Raw genomic sequence first — 19,459 nt, 5'->3', positions numbered from 1 at the left:
CAATTGTGTGCTCGCTTTTTCAACAAATAAATGACGTGCATTCAAGTTCTAGATTTTGAAACATTTCCTGTTTGACATTTTGACAGTACTGTTGTTTTGTTTTTTTTAAGTTACTTTGAATTACACATGGAAGTAATTTATTGGGATTCATCCAAATGCAAAAGTGTGATTCATCTGAATTTTGACAGCACCACACTTTAAAATTACAAATTTGAGAAATAATTAAATCTTTACATAAAAAATAAACATTTTATTTGCAGATTTCTTAGGGTATTATGTATTTTCTACATATATATATATATATATATATATATAATGTATATATGAACATACATACACACATTTACACACATATACACATTTATATGTGTGTGTGTGTTAAGGTTAAAGTACCATTGATTGTCACACACACACTAGGTGTGGCGAAATTATTCTCTGCATTTGACCCATTACCCTTGATCCCCCCCCTGGGAGTCGAGGGGAGCAGTATAGGCAGCAGCGCTGGCCGTGCCCGGGAATCATTTTTGGTGATTTAACCCCCAATTCCAACCCATGACGGTGAGTGACAAGCAGGGAGGTAATGGGTCCCATTTTTATAGTCTCTGGTATGACTCGGCCGGGGTTTGAACTTACAACCTACCGATCTCAGGTATGTATGGGGCGGCATAGCTCGGTTGGTAGAGCAGCCGTGCCAGCAACTTGAGGGTTCCAGGTTCGATCCCGGCTTTCGCCATCCTAGTCGCTGCCATTGTGTCTTTAGGCAAGGCATTTTACCCACTCAGTGCTCTGCTCTCAGTGCAACCCACACTAATTTAAATGTACCTCAGATATTGGGTTTCACTATGTTAAACGCTTTGAGTCACTAGAGAAAAGCGCTATATAAATATAATTCACTTATACATCTATATACACATTCTCACATGCACACACACGCACACACATATACATATATATATATATATATATATATATATAAATATATATATATATATATATATATATATATATATACACAAACACACACACATATATAAATGTGCGTGTGTGTGTGTGTGTTTGTGTGTTGTTTAATGTTTATTTTCAGACCGTAACTGTTTCCAAATGGTGTCTGTATCTTGGCGGTAAAACGGTTGCTCAAACAAAACAAAAATGTAATTTACGTCTTTATTCCTCCCTTGTGAAGATGTTCCCCTTTTTTTTAAAAGAAGGATTCTTCATCCTTGTACTTGCCTTTGATGTTGAACAGTCCCTTAAGTGGACCATTTTAGTGCTTGGTTTGATCTCTTTCCTTAATCATTCCATACATTAGCCGCACATTTGTATAAGCCTCAGGGTTTAAAGCTTTGGAAAACAGTTGCGTTTTATAACGCGGAAAATACGGTAATAAAATGTATCCGTCTGTCTTACGTAATTCATGTTGTCCGGGGTTGTTGGAGAACTCAATGACCAGCAGCTCCCTGCCCTCCATGCTGCGGCCGATGCTGTAGGTTTTGGCAATGTCGGCACATTCCTGCTGGGTTTTCTTCAGGATACTGTTCATCTGAGCGTTGGTGTGGTAGGTGAACTTGATCTTCAAGGCCGGCTCCACCGGAGGAACGTCGAGCAGGAAGTAATCGTAGTCCCCATCGGACTGTGCTGCAAGACAAAGAGCGGAATAGGTGTTTTTGCAGCCTGACTAAAAGTTTGTCAACAGCCAAATGGCTCGTCAAGACAAAGTGCACAGAGGAATGCTGTTATTTTTGGACTAGCACTCATTATCTTTTAACTGCAGCATAGGACAGAGAAAAGTCTTGGCCTCTTATTCCGGATCTTTGAGTCATTTTCTTATTCTGGCTCACTCTTTTCTCCATTTTTTAATGGCTATTTTCAACTAATTACACCAGCTTTTTCTTATTTGGGATCTTGTATTCATTTCTGACGATCTGTTCTTGCAGAATGTATCATCTGCATCTGCTCCTTTATGCTAATAGTTCTACACACGCAGCTGAAGAATGCTGCCAAGCACTTATTCAAGCAGAGAGTTTGCACGAGATCAGTGACAAAGTCCAAATGTTTTTCTTTTCCGAAAAGTTCCCGGCAACCATCTGGTTTGCACACACTGGAATCTGGCATGAAAGTTCAACTGGAATTTCATATCTCCTCCATCTCTCCCTTTGGACTCTTTAGTGTCTTTTTCCCCCTCGGTTTTTATTGGACGACATCGTTGCTTTCCCCCTTCTCACTTCTTGTTTTGTTGCAGAGCTTCTGAAACAATCATTCTTTGTCACAACAATATTGTATGTGATACGATTACATTCAAAAGGAGAAAAATAAATCTGCCTTTTCATGGCAATACTATCCAAATAAGGTTGTTTATGAAAGTACAAGTCAAGTTAAGTCTTTGTGAGTAGGAAAAAGTTGTAATATTAGATAAAAAAATCGGGGAAAGCTTACAATGTTAAAAGTTAGAGGGAGAAAGTCTCATTTATGGAATACCGTATTTCCTTGAATTGCCGCAGGGGCGCTAATTAATTTAAAACCTCTTCTCACTCCTGCACTTACCAAAGGCACGCGATAAAAGTAAGCATGCGCTAATTATTTTAAAACCTCTTCTCACTCCTGCGCTTACCAAAGGCATGCGGTAAAAGTAAGCATGCGCTAATTATTTTAAAACCTCTTCTCACTTACCAAAGGCATGCAGTAAAAAGGCATGCAGTAAAAATGGTTGTGTAATGTAAGCTTGGACCTTAAATCCTACTGAATAGCTCTTAATCTTCTTCCCTTTATGCGATTTCAAATTACCGGTATTGAAATCAGCCTCCTCTATTTTGAAAATGATGACAGGGAAAATGTCACTCATGTTGTCACGAGTTTGACTAGGCGGTAATTATTTTGCGAAGCGAGTTTGACCCGGCAGTAATTTAAGGCAGGCGCATACTATATGCCCTTCGGCAATTCAAGGAAATACGGTAAGTCACATTTTTTTGTGGAAAAAAATAAGCGATAGCATTTTATATAGAAAACTAACATTTTTAGGATCGTTTTAAGATATTTTAAATGTGTTCTTATTGTTGTTGTAAATCTCAGAAAAAAGAATTTATCAACACAAAAATAGGCTTGTTTATTGGAGAAAGTATTCTCCTAGTATCAGGAGAAAAAAGTTGTAATGTGACGCGGGTACATCAATAATCAAAGAAATAGTTGTCGTAACGTTATGAAATTAGTAGTTTGAAGTATATCGTATTTTCCAGGCAGAATTAAACTCTTGTTGTTTTCCCCTCAAGACTCGAAAGTGCGCCTTATAACCCGGTGCGCCCAATGTAAGGAATAAGTTTGGTTGAGCTTACCCACCTCGAAGCTATTTTATTTGGTACATGGTGTGATGATAAGTGTGACCAGTAGATGGCAGTCAAACATAAGAGATAAATTGTTTTCTTCAGAATTAGGCTTGTTTATTGGATACAGTATTCTCCTAGTACTAGGAGAAAAAAGTTGCAATATGAAGCAAGTATATCAATCATCAAGGAAATAGTTGTCGTAACGTTATGAAACTAGTAGTTTTCTTTGAAGTACATAGTATTTTCCAGACTATAAGGTGCACTTAAAATATTTTTTTATTTCTGGAAACTCGACAGTGCGCCTTATAACCCGGTGCGCCTAATGTAAGGAATAAGTTTGTGGTTGAGCTTACCCACCTCGAAGCTATTTTATTTGGTACATGGTGTGTTGATAAGTGTGACCAGTAGATGGCAGTCAAACATAAGAGATAAATTGTTTTCTTCAGAATTAGGCTTGTTTATTGGAGAAAGTATTCTCCTAGTATTAGGAGAAAAAAGTTGTAATGTGACGCGAGTACATCAATCATCAAGGAAATAGTTGTCCTAACGTTATGAAACTAGCAGTTTTTCTTTGAAGTATACGTTTTAATATCAGAGGACATAGTCTTATTGCTTGGTGTTGGAAAAGAGCCACAAAAATAATTTATTTACAATAAAAAGTCGTTATTTTTCCACGATCAAATATATCCATCCATCCATCCATTTTCTACCGCTTATTCCCTTTTGGGGTCGCGGGGGGCGCTGGCGCCTATCTCAGCTACAATCGGGCGGATGGCAGGGTACACCCTGGACAAGTCGCCACCTCATCGCAGGGCCAACACAGATAGACAGACAACATTCACACTCACATTCACACACTAGGGCCAATTTAGTGTTGCCAATCAACCTATACCCAGGTGCATGTCTTTGGAAGTGGGAGGAAGCCGGAGTACCCGGAGGGAACCCACGCATTCACGGGGAGGACATGCAAACTCCACACAGAAAGATCCCAAGCCTGGATTTGAACCCAGGACTGCAGGACCTTCGTATTGTGAGGCAGACGCACTAACCCCTCTGCCACCGTGAAGCCCGATCAAATATATATTCTCGGGAAAAGTAAAGTAAATAATGTTGTCGTTTTTTTTTTGTTTGTTTGTTTTTAAAATAATAAATTAGGTAAAAATCTACAAGACCCAAAACCAGCGAAGTTATAGCATGTTGTGTAAATGGTAAATAAAAACAGAATACAATTCCTTGCAAATCCTTTTCAACTTATATTCAATTGAATAGAATGCTAAGACAAGATATTTAATGTTCGAATTGGAAAATTGTTATTTTTTTACAAATATTAGCTCATTTAGAATTTGATGACTACAACATGTTTCAAAAAAGCTGGCACAAGTGGCAAAAAAGACTGATAAAGTTGAGGAATGCTCATCAAACACTTATTTGGAACATCCCACAGGTGAACAGGCTAATTAGGAACTTGTGGGTGCCATGATTGGGTATAAAAGCAGCTTCCATGAAATGCTGAGTCATTCAAAAACGAGGATGGGGCGAGGGTCACCACTTTGTCAACAAATGTGTGAGCAAATTGTCCAACAGTTTAAGAACAACATTTGTCAACCAGCAATTGCAAGGAATTTAGGGATTTCACCATCTACGTTCAATAATATTGTCAAAAGGTTCAGAGAATCTGGAGAAATCACTGCACGTAAGCAGCAAGGCTGAAAACCAACATTGAATACCCGTGACCTTCGATCCCTCAGGCACTACTGCATCAAAGACCAACATCAGTGTGAAAAGAATATCACCACATGGGCTCAGGAACATTTCATAAAACCACTGTCAGTAACTTCTGTTAATTGCTACATCTGTAGGTGAAGTGCAAGTTAAAACTCTACTATGCAAAGCAATAGCCATTCATCAACAACACCCAGAAACGCTGCTGGCTTTGCTGGGCCTGAACTCCTCTAAAATGGACTGATTCAAAGTGTTTTGTAGTCTGACAAGTCCACATTTCATATTGGGTTTGGACACTGTGGACGTTGTGTTCTCCGGAACAAAGATGAAAAGGCACAAAGTTCAAAAGGTAGTATCTGTGATTGTATGGGGGTGTATTAGTGCCCAAGGCATGGGGAACTTACACATCTGTGAAGGCACCATTAATGCAGAAAGGTACATACAGGTTTTGGAGCAACATATGTTGCCATCCAAGCAACCTTATCATGGACGCCCCTGCTTATTTCATCAAGATATACCACACTCTTTTGCTATACTTGGCTTTATATCTTTTATATATATATATATATATATATATATATATATATATATATATATATATATATATATATATGGCAACACTAAATTGGCCCTAGTGTGTGAATGTGAGTGTGAATGTTGTCTGTCTATCTGTGTTGGCCCTGCGATGAGGTGGCGACTTGTCCAGGGTGTACCCCGCCTTCCGTCCGATTGTAGCTGAGATAGGCACCAGCGCCCCCCGAGCCCCCAAAGGGAATAAGCGGTAGAAAATGGATGGATGGGATATATATATATATATATATGTATATATATATATATATAAAAGATATATTACTAGACTGGCCTACCTATAGTCCAGACCTGTCTCCCATTGAAAATGTGTGGCGCATTATGGAACCTAAAATACCACAACGGAGACCCCGGACTGTTGAACAACTTAAGCTGTGCATCAAGCAAGAATGGGAAAGAATTCCATCTGAAAAGTTTAAACATTAAATATCTTGTCTTTGCAGTCTATTCAATTGAATACAAGTTGAAAAAGATTTGCAAATCATTGTAATCTGTTTTCATTTACGATTTACACAATGTGCCAACTTCACTGGTTTTGGGTTTTGTACAATAAAAAGTCGTCATTTATCCAGGATCAAATATTTATTCTCGGGAAAAGTCAAGTAGGACAAGTAAATGTCGTTTTTTGGTTTGTTTTTAAAATAAAAGTCTGAATACATTAGGTAAAAATCTGTAATATATCAAGGATGAAGTATTTTGAGGAAGAAGTTGTGTAGATGAAATTAAATTCATCACGTAAAACTGGAATATTGTCATGTTTTTCGAGAGCAAAGTCGTAATCTTATGAAAATAAGTTGCACTCTTAAGAGAATTAAGTCATAACTTTTCCAGATAAAAGTCGGTATTACCAGAAATAAATCTTACTTTTACAAGGTTAAATTTGGAGAGCGTTCATTTTGAAAAGTGATGTTTACAAGAAAAAAGTCGTAATCTGTTTGTAATCTGAGGTCAGATGGGAACCGCATCCGTTTTTTCCATCGACAAATCCGCCCAAAAACAAAAAACAAAGGCATTTTATTGTTTACCAGCTGTCAACATGTCAACAATCTTTTTATTGCAAACTGTCGGCCAAAACTATGCCAACATCTTTCTTTACTGTCGTCTTCCCCCCAATCAGCACTCAGCCTGGTGCGTTCACAGACAATTGGAAATTCCAAAGCTCCAAATACCACTCATGACTCATAGCCACTATGGCAAATTATTTAGTTGGTGGACTGGATTAAAAAATGTATGGACTGAGTAACCAAGGCTGGATTATGTGGAGTCACACACGTCACGTGTTCGGTTTTGCGATAACCCGCACACTATACGAAAAACCGAGGCATCATTTTGGAAAATATTTTCGGCGAAAACTGAGTCATACAAAAAGTTGGCTGTGCGAAAACCGAGCATTGACTGTATCCTACTTTTATGAAAATTGCATGATATTTTTCTTTAAGGTAAACGTCATATTGAACGAGAAAAACAAATCATAATACTAGTAAATGTAATACAAGTCACTTTAATCAGTAACTTTAAGGAGAAAGAAGTGTCATTAAATGTTCACGGGTAAAGCATGTTTTTATATTATGCAGTGTCTGTTAAAAAGTATTTTTATATAAAAAAATAGGGTTATACCAATATTTTGGTACAGGTACCAAAGTGTATTTTGATACTTTTTGATGCGTTGATACAAAAACTGACATCAATCTCCAAAGGATATCACCAAATGGGCTCAGGAACACTTCCGAAAACCACTGTCACTAAATACAGTTCATCGCTACATCTGTAAGTGCAAGTTAAAGCTCTACTATGCAAAGCGAAAGCCATTTATCCAACACCCAGAAACGCTGCCGGCTTTTCTGGGCCCGAGATCATCTTAAAATGGACTGATGCAAAGTGGAAAAGTGTTCTGTGGTCTGATGAGTCCACATTTCAAATTTTTTTTGGAAATATTCGACATCGTGTCATCCGGACAAAAGGAGAAGCGAACCATCCAGGCTGTTATCAACGCAAAGTTCAAAAGCCAGCATCTGTGATGGTATGGGGGTGCATTAGTGCCCAAGGCATGGGTAACTTACACATCTTTGAAGGCACCATTAATGCTGAAAGGTACATACAGGTTTTGAAACAACATATGCTGCCATCTAAGAACCGTCTTTTTCATGGACGCCCCTGCTTATTTCAGCAAGATAATGGCAAGCCACATTCAGCACGTGTTACAACAGCGTGGCTTCGTAAAAAAAAAGAGTGCGGGTACTTTCCTGGCCTGCCTGCAGTCCAGACCTGTCTCCCATCGAAAATGTGTGGTGCATTATGAAGTGTAAAATACGACAGCGGAGACCCCGGACTGTTGAACGACTGAAGCTCTACATAAAACAAGAATGAGAAATAATTCCACTTTCAAAGCTTCAACAATTAGTTTCCTCAGTTCCCAAACGTTTATTGAGTGTTGTTAAAAAAAAGGTGATGTAACACAGTGGTGAACATGCCCTTTCCCAACTACTTTGGCACGTGTTGCAGCCATGAAATTCTAAGTTAATGATTATTTGCAAAAACAATTAAGTTTATGAGTTTGAACATCAAATATGTTGTCTTTCTAGCATATTCAACTGAATATGGGTTGAAAACGATTTGCAAATCATTGTATTCCGTTTATATTTACATCTAACACAATTTACCAACTCATATGGCAACGGGGTTTGTAATTTGTCTGCTGACGTGTGCAGTATACATATCGTGTCATTTCTCATTCTATTATTTTGTCAAACTGATAAAGGACAAGCTGTAAACATTGATTATTAATCCACTTGTTCATTTACTGTTAATATCTGTTTATGTTCTGTTTTAACATGTTCTATCTACACTTCTGTTGAAATGTAATAATCACTTATTCTTCTGTTGTTTGATACTTTACATTAGTTTTGGATAGAGATGTCCGATAATGGCTTATTTGCCGATATCCCATATTCCGATATTGTCCAACTCTTAATTACCAATTCCGATATCAACCGATACCGATATATGCGGTCATGGAATGAACATAATATTATGCCTAATTTTGTTGTGATGCCCGGCTGGATGCATTAAACAATGTAAAATGGTTTTCCAAAATAAGAGAACAACTTTAACTCAAGTTATGGAAAAAAGTGCCAACATGGCACTGCCATATTTATTATTGAAGTCAGGAAGTGCATTATGTTTTTTAACATGCCTCAAAACTGCAGCTTGGAATTTGGGACATGCTTTCCCTGAGATAATCCTGATACTGGAAATACTATACTTTGCCTTTTTACAAAGCACATTATTATTTTATTTTTTTTAACATGCCTCAAAACAACAGCTACAAAAACAATGAAGGAACACAGCTTCTGTCCAGTGTACACTAGAGTAATAAATTAAACAATAACATAGTCCTCCTTTAGTGCAAGACTGCCTGATGTACTATATAACAGCAAATTATAAACGGGGCTCAATTTGCCCTGCTCTAACGTATTTGTATGAGTAAGAAAAATGTGCTGCAAGCTAGTGGTGAGTGCTTGAAGTGGCCTAGCAGTCAGTCAGAGCTTCTGAAATGCTGCGTTGAGACAGGGCATCTCCGCTCACTGCAAGCTGCAAGGTGTGCACCATGCAGAGCAGACTATCCACACCAGACTCCACCGTAGATTTTGCCATACTGCGTGCCTTGTCCCTGACCACAACTTGAGCTTTCGCCTTGGGGTGGTTTTTGTAGTATTTTTGTTTTTTCTCAGCGAAGTCTTTAAGCGACAACTGTGTAGTACTACTTTTTTTCTGTGTTTTTTTTTCATCCATCTTCCGCTTGTATGCATCGTGTATCTCCTTATGATTCTTGAAGAGGGGGGAGATCAACTTCCTCGTATTAAAGGAAAACGTCTTGGTTCCTCCTCACGTAACCATCTTTTTGAAGTCATTGCAAATTGCCAGTTTTTTATGCGTCAGACACACTTTAATATAATCCCAAACCATAGACATGGTGTCAATAGTCAGTCACCGAGCGAGCTCGCTTGCTAGCCACGGCTACAGCACCGGCAACAACACACTCTTGTTGATGTTATGCCGCGCTCGCGGCGGTTTGATGAGGTCATCAAGTGTCGCCAGTAAACCTCTAATGCTGCAGTCGTCAAGTCCTGTGTTGTGTGTGGGAGAGGGGAGACGCAACTACTCTGTACCTCTCCCTACATCCTTGTTTTACCGGATATGTACCGCTCCTTACAGCAGCGTTTTAAAAAGTCATTCATTTTACTTTTTGAAACAGATACCGATAATTTCCGATATTACATTTTAAAGCATTTATCGGCCAATAATATCGCCCTGCCGATATATCGTATATCTCTAGTTTTGGTTAATACCAAAAATGTGGGTATCGATCCGATACCAAGTAGCTACAAGATCATACATTGGTCATATTCAAAGTCCTCATGTGTCCAGGAACATATTTCCTGAGTTTATGAACATAATATTTTTTTATTTTTTTTTAAACAGGAAAAAAGATTCTGTGATCATGAAAAAAATTAATGTATTCATTGTAGTATCGACTAGTTACGCTCTTGTACTTGGTATCATTACAGTGGATGTCAGGTGTAGATCCACCAATACCATTTATTTACATTGAGGCGTGCCAGCTTTTGTTAGCGATAACAGGGGAGCTATTGTATCCTGCTGCGGTGTGTAGTGAAGCATGTTTACTATTCCTCGTCCTGCAGGGATGATACTTTATTTGTCGCCATGGAGGTGAGGATTAGTGATCTAGAAGTAGCTAAAACACTGCCGACTGGGGCTAGATGTTAGCTACTAGCTAGCTAGCTAGCTAGCCATGTTTTAATGCACCTCTTCCTGAGAGCGTTTCAGTGTTATAGCTTCACCTTTATCCCTATTTTTAAGCCAAAATGTGTCCGTTCTTCCTTTTCTGTCTACACACTGTCTGCTTGTAAGTACTCTGTGATTGTGCGCTGCCGAATATGCTCCTCTGACCAGCATGAGGACGTGCCGTCATGCCCGTAAAAAAACAAAAAACTTTTCAAACAGAGCCTTGTACCGTTTTTGATTCCTTAGTACCGCCATACTATACTAGTACCGGTATACCATACAACTACAGATGTGTGATAAATGCTTTAAAATGTAATATCGGAAATTATCGGTATCCGTTTCAAGAAGTAAAATTAATGACTTTTTAAAACGCCGCTGTATGGAGCGGTACATATACGGTAAAACACGGACGTAGGGCACACTTGCCAATCCTCCCGGAAATCTCCTGGGGAAAGCATTCTCCCGATTTACACCCGGAAAATATTGGGGGCGGGCCTTAAAGGTACTGCCTTTAGCGTCCTCTACAACCTGTCGTCACATCCCCTTTCCTTCCATACAAACAGCGTGCCGGCCTAGTCACATAATACATGCTGCTTTTACACACACATAAGTGAATGCATAGCATACTTGGTCAACAGCCATACAGGTCACACTGAGGGTGGCCGTATAAAAAACTTTCACACTGTTACAAATATGCCCCACACTGTGAACCCACACCAAACAAAAATGACAAACACATTTCGGGAGAACATCCGCACCGCAACACAACATAAACACAATAGAATAAATACCCGGAACCCTTTGCAGCACTAACTCTTGCGGAAAGCTACAATATACACCCCCCGCTACCACCAAACCCCACCTCAACCAACAAATATGGCAGTGCCATATTGGCACTTTCTTCCATACTGGAGTTAAAGTTATCTTATTTTGGAAACCCTTGCTTTTGATTGATTGATTTATTGATTAATTGAAACTTGTAATAGTAGATTGCACAGTATACTACATATTCCGTACAATTGACCACTAAATGTTAACACCCAAATAAGTTTTTCAACTTATTTGGGTCCACGTTGATCAATTCATGGTAAAGTTACATTGTTTAATGCATCCAGCGGGGCATCACAACAAAATTAGGCATGATAATGTGTTGATTCCACGACTGTATATATCGGTATCGGTTGATATCGGAATCGATAATTAAGAGTTGGACAATATTGGAATATCGGCGAAAAAGCCATTATTGGACATCTCTGCGTACAAACCTATAAGACACTTGAAAAAAAATCACCTTTTACATCTTTGATGGGGTCGTAGCATCCTTCTTCCTCCCCCACGAAGAAGCGATCACAGTCAAGGAAGTAGGGCCAGGCCATTTCGATGGCCTCAAAGGCGTGGACGCACCTTTTCTGCAGCGCCTCGCAGGTGGAGCGACAAGGCTTCACCACCTTGTCCTTCTCGCAGCGCGGCGCTAACACGGAGCAACCCAGCATGCGGATCTCTGGTTGGCACTCTCCGCCCAGCAAAGATTCGACAACGCTTAAGAGAAGGTACTCCACGCCGCTCTCGGCCTCTTGGCGAGTGCTGTGGCCCAGGATGTTGGGGAAGAGGGTCTGGGAGTACGCCATGTCTTCGCAGTACGACAGCTGGATGTCCGTGCATTTGGCTGCGACACAAAAACATGTTAGCCATGGAGCAATATCACCACGTGTTGCACCGATATCTGGGGCCGTACGCAGGTCATTAACACTGCAGTTATTTAGGGCCACAAGGGCCATTATGGACCTGCTGCAAAATGCAAGCAACCCATAATATTATTCCTCATACTTCAACTTTTATTATTAGAGTTCCGCACGTTTCTGTTACGATTAATACAAGATTTAGGCTAGGATAGGCCCCCACATATGTTATACCATCGAAAAGGTCTCACTCGCGTCTAGGATAGGATAGGATAGTTTAGGAAAGGATAGGTCTTTATTGTCATTGCACAAGTATAATGAAACTTTGTTTTCGGCACAAACTCATTCAAGATTAGACAAACAAACAGTGTACAGGGTTACAGAACAGGAACGCTTATGGGTCGCCACAAGGCGCTCTGTAAAAGATGGGGAAAAAGGTAAAACGCTGGGGAAGGATGAGTAAAAAAATACAATCTAGACTGGGCTCCTAAGTGGGGCCAGTCTGGAGTGGGCAAAAACCTCCAAAGCAAAGCACATATCCATATTACAACATATCTCTCGCGATATCTAGCAACAGAGGGAAGGGAGTGCGGGGTCATGGTAGTAGGCCGCAGCTCTCAGGCCTACTACCATCCTTTCATCACCCCTCTGGGATTTGCGCCGAGGGCATTGGATTGGGGAGGGGTATGTATGTGTGTGGCGTATATTTTTGTGGATGCATGTTTGTGTGTAAGCCTACAGTGTGTCTCTGTTCCGCGGCCTTGATGTTGTGAAGTCGCTAGTCCAAAGTCAACAACAACAGGTGTGTGTCCATGAGAGACAAGAAGGGAGTTTGTCGTGTCTTCACTGCACTGTCCTTCGGGAGAGACTCAAAGCCCGGGAAACAATCCAAGTTAGAATGTTTTGTATGCGATTGAAAATAAAATTTGCTTTTCACTCTAAATTGTCTATAACTGGTCCACAAACCTGCGGGGCAGACAGTCCGATGTGATCTAAAATCACAAGAGTGTCCACAGTTCTTTCCGCATCCTCCATTAATTTTTGGCAGCTTTGGGGTACTTTGAAGACTGCCAGCATCTTCCAATTTGTCGACAAACCAGAGCAACGCTTACTCCAATCAGCAGATGTCCTGTTGTCATAATTCCAAATAGGTAGATATCTTCCCGTCCTCGACAGTAAAGGGTCGCCAGGCACGCGGCACTCCTTCTCCCAAGAGTCCGTTGTGTGTTAAGCAAAATCTTCTCAATTTCATTGAGGCTAGTTAAATAGTTCCAATGTTGAATTGGAGAGCAGTGCAAAAAGAGGCCTCTCGATGAGTGCCAGAGAGAAGACCACGTCTACGGCGATACTTTAAGTTGGGAACATTTTGTGTTACCATGTTATTCACAAATTTGTTTAAAAAATGGGTCAATTTAATGGGTACATACCCTTTCAATGGACTTTCGTTCTAAAACAAATGTCAAAAAGACATAGCTGTAGCTCAGCCATACGTTCACGTAGCTCGGTGCTTAAAGGGGAAAATTATCACCAGACCTATGTAAGCGTCAATATATACCTTGATGGTGCAGAAAAAAGACCATATATATTTTTAACCGATTTCCGAACTCTAAATGGGTGAATTTTGGCGAATTAAACGCCTTTCTGTTTATCGCTCTGTGGCGATGACGTCAGAACGTGACGTCACCGAGGTAACACAGCCGCCATTTTCATTTTCAACACATTGCAAACACCGGGTCTCAGCTCTGTTATTTTCCGTTTTTTTGGCTATTTTTGGAACCTTGGAGACATCATGCTTCATCTGTGTGTTATCGGAGGGTGTAAAAACATTAACAGGGAGGGATTCAAGTTGCCCCACTGGCCCAAAGATGGGAAAGTGGCAGGAAATCTTCCGCCAGACCCCCATTGAATGTGCTGGAGTGTCTGCACATTTTACCGGCGATGACAGACATGACACAGAGATGTATGGATAACCTGCAGATGCATTTGCAACGATAAAGTCAACGAAATCACAAAGGTGAGTTTTGTTGATGTTGTTGACTTATGTGCTAATCAGACATATTTGGTTGCGGAGTGACTGCCAGCTAATCGATGCTAACATGCTATGCTAATCAATGCTAACATGCTATTTACCGGCGGTGCTAAAGCAGACATGGCACAGAGATGTATGGATAACCTGCAGATGCATTTGCAACTATATTACGTTTCCTTCCACCCACATTTAATGCGAAAAAAACACTTACCAATCGGAGGATTTAAGTTGCTCCAGTGTCACAAGATGCGAAAGTCCTGATCGTTTTGTCCGCACATTTTACCGGCGATGCTAACGCAACTATTCGGCCATGCTATGGCTATGAATAGCGTCAATAGCTATTCGCTCAATAGCTTCAGTTTCTTCTTCAATACTTTCATACTCCAACCATCCGTTTCAATACATGCGTAATCTGTTGAATCGCTTAAGCCGCTGAAATCCGAGTCTGAATCCGAGCTAAAGTCGCTACATCTTGCTTTGGTATTCGACATTGTTTGTTTGTATTGGCAGCACTGTGTGACGTCACAGGAAAATGAACAGTGTCTTGGCAGAGAGCGAAAAAAAGGCACTTTAAAACTTTTTTTTAGGGATATTCCGGGACCGGTAAAATTTTGAAAAAAAATTCAAAAAATACAACAAGCCCCTGGAAACTGATTTTTATTGTTTTTTAACCCTTTTGAAATTGTGATAATGTTCTCCTTTAACATCTCATTTTGTTCACACACTTGTCTACTTTCGCCACAAGTTAACTGATAGCATGCTAACGTTAGCTTGCTTGCATGCTAACACAAGCATGATCTTTTTTTTTTAGCTAAATTTGCTTCCGTTCACCCCAGAGTCAAATAACTTGGTACGTGAGACTTGTTAAGTTTTTTTTTTGCTATTTTTTCATTTTTTTTCTCTACTTCCACAGCCATACACCTTACAGCCATGTTACTTGATATGTGACACATGCTAACTGTTAGCATGCCATCGTTAGTGCACATGCTAAGTGTTGCATTTTAATGTAATCATGCTAAAATTTTAGGCTAGCTCTATAGCTCATTTTGTACACTTACACCTAAAACTCACGGATTCGGACACTCGAAACCATCTTAAAAGTACGGCGGCTTCCGACGACCCTCAGCCAGAGGTCCCGGGCACAGAGTTTTAGGTGTAAGTGTACAATATGAGCTATAGAGCTAGCCTACTGAGTAGTCCTGAGTTCAATCCTGGGCTTGGGATCTTTCTGTGTGGAGTTTGCATGTTCTCCCCGTGACAGCGTGGGTTCCCTGCGGGTACTACGGCTTCCTCCCACCTCCAAAGACATGCACCTGGGGATAGGTTGATTGGCAACACTAAATTGGCCCTAGTGTGCGAATGTTGTCTGTCTATCTGTTTCGGCCCTGTAATGAGATGGCGACTTGTCCAGGGTGTACAAGGCCTTCCGTCCAAATGCAGCTGAGATAGGCTCCAGCACCCCCCATGACCTCGAAAGGGACAAGCAGTAGAAAATGGAGGGGAAGGGGTATGCTGCCTGCAAATTTTGTAGATCAGTCTTCTCCATGGAACACGGTGGACGAACGGAGGATATACTCATTCATGAACAGATTATTTATATATATATATATATATATATATATATATATATATATATATATATTAGGGGTGGGCAAATTAATGCGTTAATTACAAGTTAACTCATCAATCTATTAACGCCGACAATTATTTTATCGCGTATTTGCGTATGTTGTTTACATGCTTTTATTTTGTTAACGCCTTTTCTTATAAAGATGGCGGCGCCCGGACGGGCTTCGGCGTGGAGGGGCTGTTGGTAAAGATGGAACATTTGGCAAAAATACCGGACAATTCTGCAAATTTCATGGCTGGTTTACAGCGTGGTCACTCCGGGATCACTTATGACCGCCAGACAATTCTGGATGCGGATAGATCGGGCCGTTTTGGACTGAATGGCGTGTGCTTGCTAGACCGGCTAGCTAGCATGGGAATACTTTGCCGGCTACACCCAGCTGCCTGTGAAGCAGCGGAGTATATGTGTTGTCTGTCTATTTATCAATAATGCAGACGAGGAGTTTTGGCTGAGTTCTTAACATTTACTTTCAGAGCGTGCATATCACAACATACAAGATGCCGTCATGGCGACACACAACCTTTACCGGGCTACCGCGCATGCTCGTCACTCCTGTTGCATGCTGGGTAGGGCAGTTCTTTTTTCCCTGGCTCATAACATCACAATATAGTACCATGTATATGATGCGTTCAGTTTATCAAAGCACCAAACAAACAATCTGAAAATTCCCATCATATCAATTCCTAGATATGGTCATAATTATTTTAAGTGCACTACGCATAATAAACCCAACATTATTAATATTGCTACTACGGATAATTTAATCAAAAAATCCCTAAAACAGCCCACTACCTATAATATAGGTTTTTTAAACATAAGATCCCTGATAAAAAAAAATGTTCCTGCTGTTACCTCAGAAATTGCCTGTTCGTATGTTATGATTGTGGCTCAGAGATTTGTATGTAGATTATATTTATTTTCCATAACAAACAGGATAACTTAAATACCCTGGCAGTGGAAATAAGCTTAAATGTTTGTATTTACATTTTTTGAGTTGATTTTCATCAAATATGCTATTTAACTGCTACTATTTAACAAGTACTGATTTCAATTGTTTTGGCGCTTTTGTTCATGTGGGAGAATATTCCAATAAAGGTGCATTTTTAATTCATTATTGGGCTTTGCGTATACAATGCAGTTAATCGCGATTAATCAGAGAAAAAGTGCGATTAACTTTGATTAAAATTTTTAATCGTTGCCCAGCCCTAATATATATATATATATATATATATATATATATATATATATATAAAATGTTTAATTTGACAGGTTTTCAAAAGATAAAAAATATATATTTAATATATTGTATATATTTGATATATTTAATTTGACAGGTCTTCAAACAATTTTTTTTAATCTATATATTTACAGGATTTATTTCAACAGGTATTCGAAAGGTTAAAAAAAATCTATACATCTAATATATTTAATTTGAAGAAAGCATGTCGGTGATATTTATAAAATAATCTTGCCTTTCCTCCTTTCCTGTTATGGTTTAAACAAGGGGGAGATGACGGCAGACTGACACCAGGTGCAATATTGTCCAAAGATTTATTTTATATATATATATATATATATATATATATATATATATATATATATATAAGACATGCACCTGGGGATAGGTTGATTGGTAACACTAAATTGGCCCTAGTGTGTGAATGTGAGTGTGAATGTTGTCTGTCTATCTGTGTTGGCCCTGCGGTGAGGTGGCGACTTGTCCAGGGTGTACCCTGCCTTCCACCCGATTGTAGCTGAGATAGGCGCCAGCGCTCCCCGCAACCCCGAAAGGGAATAAGCGGTAGAAAATGGATGGATATATATATATATATATATATATATATATAAATAAAATATATATATATATATATTTTTTTTTTTATTTTATTTATTTATATATATATATATATATATTTTTTTTTTTTTTTATTTATTTATTTTATTTATTTATATATATATATATATATATATATATATATATAAAACAATAGAAAACATACTAAGGAAATGGAGTGTGAACTAGATCCAAAATGGAATGGGTGATGGACTATGCGAAGTATTTAGCTGAGGTGTGTGTTACCAAATGTTGTGAAGAGATGAAGAACACGGAAGTCCGTGGGGCAGACAGAGGATCCAGGGCGAACGAGAGGTGCCGAGAGAAAACGTGTCCAAGCGGTAGGTCGAGAATCCAAAAGGGCAGTCCGGGAGGCAAGGGGAACAACAGGGGATCACAAGAGAACACGGGGAGCGCTGCGGGAAGACAACAGGAACATCAGCCACAACGGAAACACGGAAATCGCAGGGGAAGAGCGAGTACGCGGGATGGAAGCCAAATACGGGATGCTTACTCATGTACAGAAGACTATACTCCGGCGAGGTAGGTAGTACAGGTTTAAGAAGGCAGATTGCTCATCAAGGACAGGTGTGTTGATTGCTGGGAAATGATTGCACTTGGTGGCTGCTGCAGGTCGGGAAGGCGCACGGCGAGTCCTTTGATATACGCGGCCGTGGGCGTGTCCCGAAGAGCGCACAGACGGAGGAGCGGCTTTGGCAGGAGTCCGAGCCGTAACATTTCCGAGCTGTCATCTTATCGTGGTAGAGGTGTTTGCATGTCCCAATGATCCGAGGAGCTATGTTTTTCGGGGGCTTGTATGCCCCCTGGTAGGGTCTCCCAAGACAAAGAGGTCTACACCCAAAAATCGACAGTTGTTGATTTGTGATAAAAAAAAAAAAAATTAAAAATACAAAAAAAGGTGCCAAAATGATACTGTAAAATTGCAGGGGGTTTTTTTTACATTAAAAAAACTAACGTAAATTTTTCAGTAAAATTCTGCCAAATGAGTTGCCTTATTTTTTTAACCATAAAAACAGCAGTATAGTTTTTCCATTTACAGTAATATACACTCAATTTTGAGGTGAAATTATTGCAACTCGCCATATATTTTTTACATTTTAGTTTTTAAAAAATTTACTGATAAAATGCATAAAAAATGTGTAATAATAGTATTCACTGTTAGAAGCGGGGAGCCAAACATAACTGCGATGTGGCCCTCAGTGAAAACGACTCTGACACCTCTGTTCTATAGCCAGCATTATGAGTGTATGTGCCTTTTTGTAGGGCGCTTAGTGAGCGAAGTTTACTTATATTTTCAAGTATTTGTTATACTTGATTCAAATAATTCGTTCATGAATGAGTATATCCGTTCGTCCACCGTGTTCAATGGAGAAGACAGATCTACAAAATTTGCAGGCAGCATACCCCTTCCCCTTCGAGCTATCCTGGATGAACTGAAATAATTGTTTTTCCAATCATTTTGGAACTTGCAAGCATATTTCTTCATACTCGTCGTGGCCATGTCTCTTCTATGTTCTTCTGCTTCGTCTCTGTTATGATTTCTGACATTTTGAAGCAATGCATGTTGGGAATGCGGATGTTGTGTGTCAGTGTATTAACGTGCCGGCTTGAATAAACACACGCTGAGAAATAGCTCTGTGTCTGCCTACTTTATGGGTTATAGATAAACCTATGGATAACGGAGATATTTATAATACCGTATTTCCTTGAGTAGCCGCCTGGGCGCTAATTAATTTAAAACCTCTTCTCACTCCTGCGCTTATTCAAGGCATGTGGTAAAAGTAAGCAGGCGCTAATAATTTTAAAACCTCTTCTCACCCCTGCGTTTACCAA

The 19,459-nt window shown here is 39.7% G+C and overlaps 1 protein-coding gene and 1 long non-coding RNA gene across 2 annotated transcripts in view; one reads left to right on the top strand and one right to left on the bottom strand.

Annotated features, from left to right (window-relative positions):
- Positions 1-19,459, bottom strand: part of LOC133560878 (carboxypeptidase Z-like) — a 46,500-nt gene that overhangs the window by 24,743 nt on the left and 2,298 nt on the right. Inside the window, exons 3-4 of the mRNA XM_061913893.1 lie at positions 11,725-12,099; positions 1,408-1,635 (exon numbers count right to left, since the gene is read on the bottom strand). Of these exons, the coding sequence (XP_061769877.1) occupies positions 1,408-1,635; positions 11,725-12,099 (603 nt within the window). The remainder of the gene's footprint in view (positions 1-1,407; positions 1,636-11,724; positions 12,100-19,459) is intronic.
- LOC133560886 (uncharacterized) lies at positions 17,836-19,258 on the top strand. Its single transcript, XR_009808537.1, has 2 exons — positions 17,836-18,148; positions 18,239-19,258. It is a non-coding gene; the product is annotated as an uncharacterized LOC133560886 (long non-coding RNA).

The sequence above is a fragment of the Nerophis ophidion genome, linkage group LG10, assembly GCF_033978795.1.
Source record: "Nerophis ophidion isolate RoL-2023_Sa linkage group LG10, RoL_Noph_v1.0, whole genome shotgun sequence".
Taxonomy (NCBI): Eukaryota; Metazoa; Chordata; class Actinopteri; order Syngnathiformes; family Syngnathidae; genus Nerophis; species Nerophis ophidion.
Note: the sequence above shows the minus strand (reverse complement) of the source record. Positions and strands in the feature narration are given on the sequence as shown.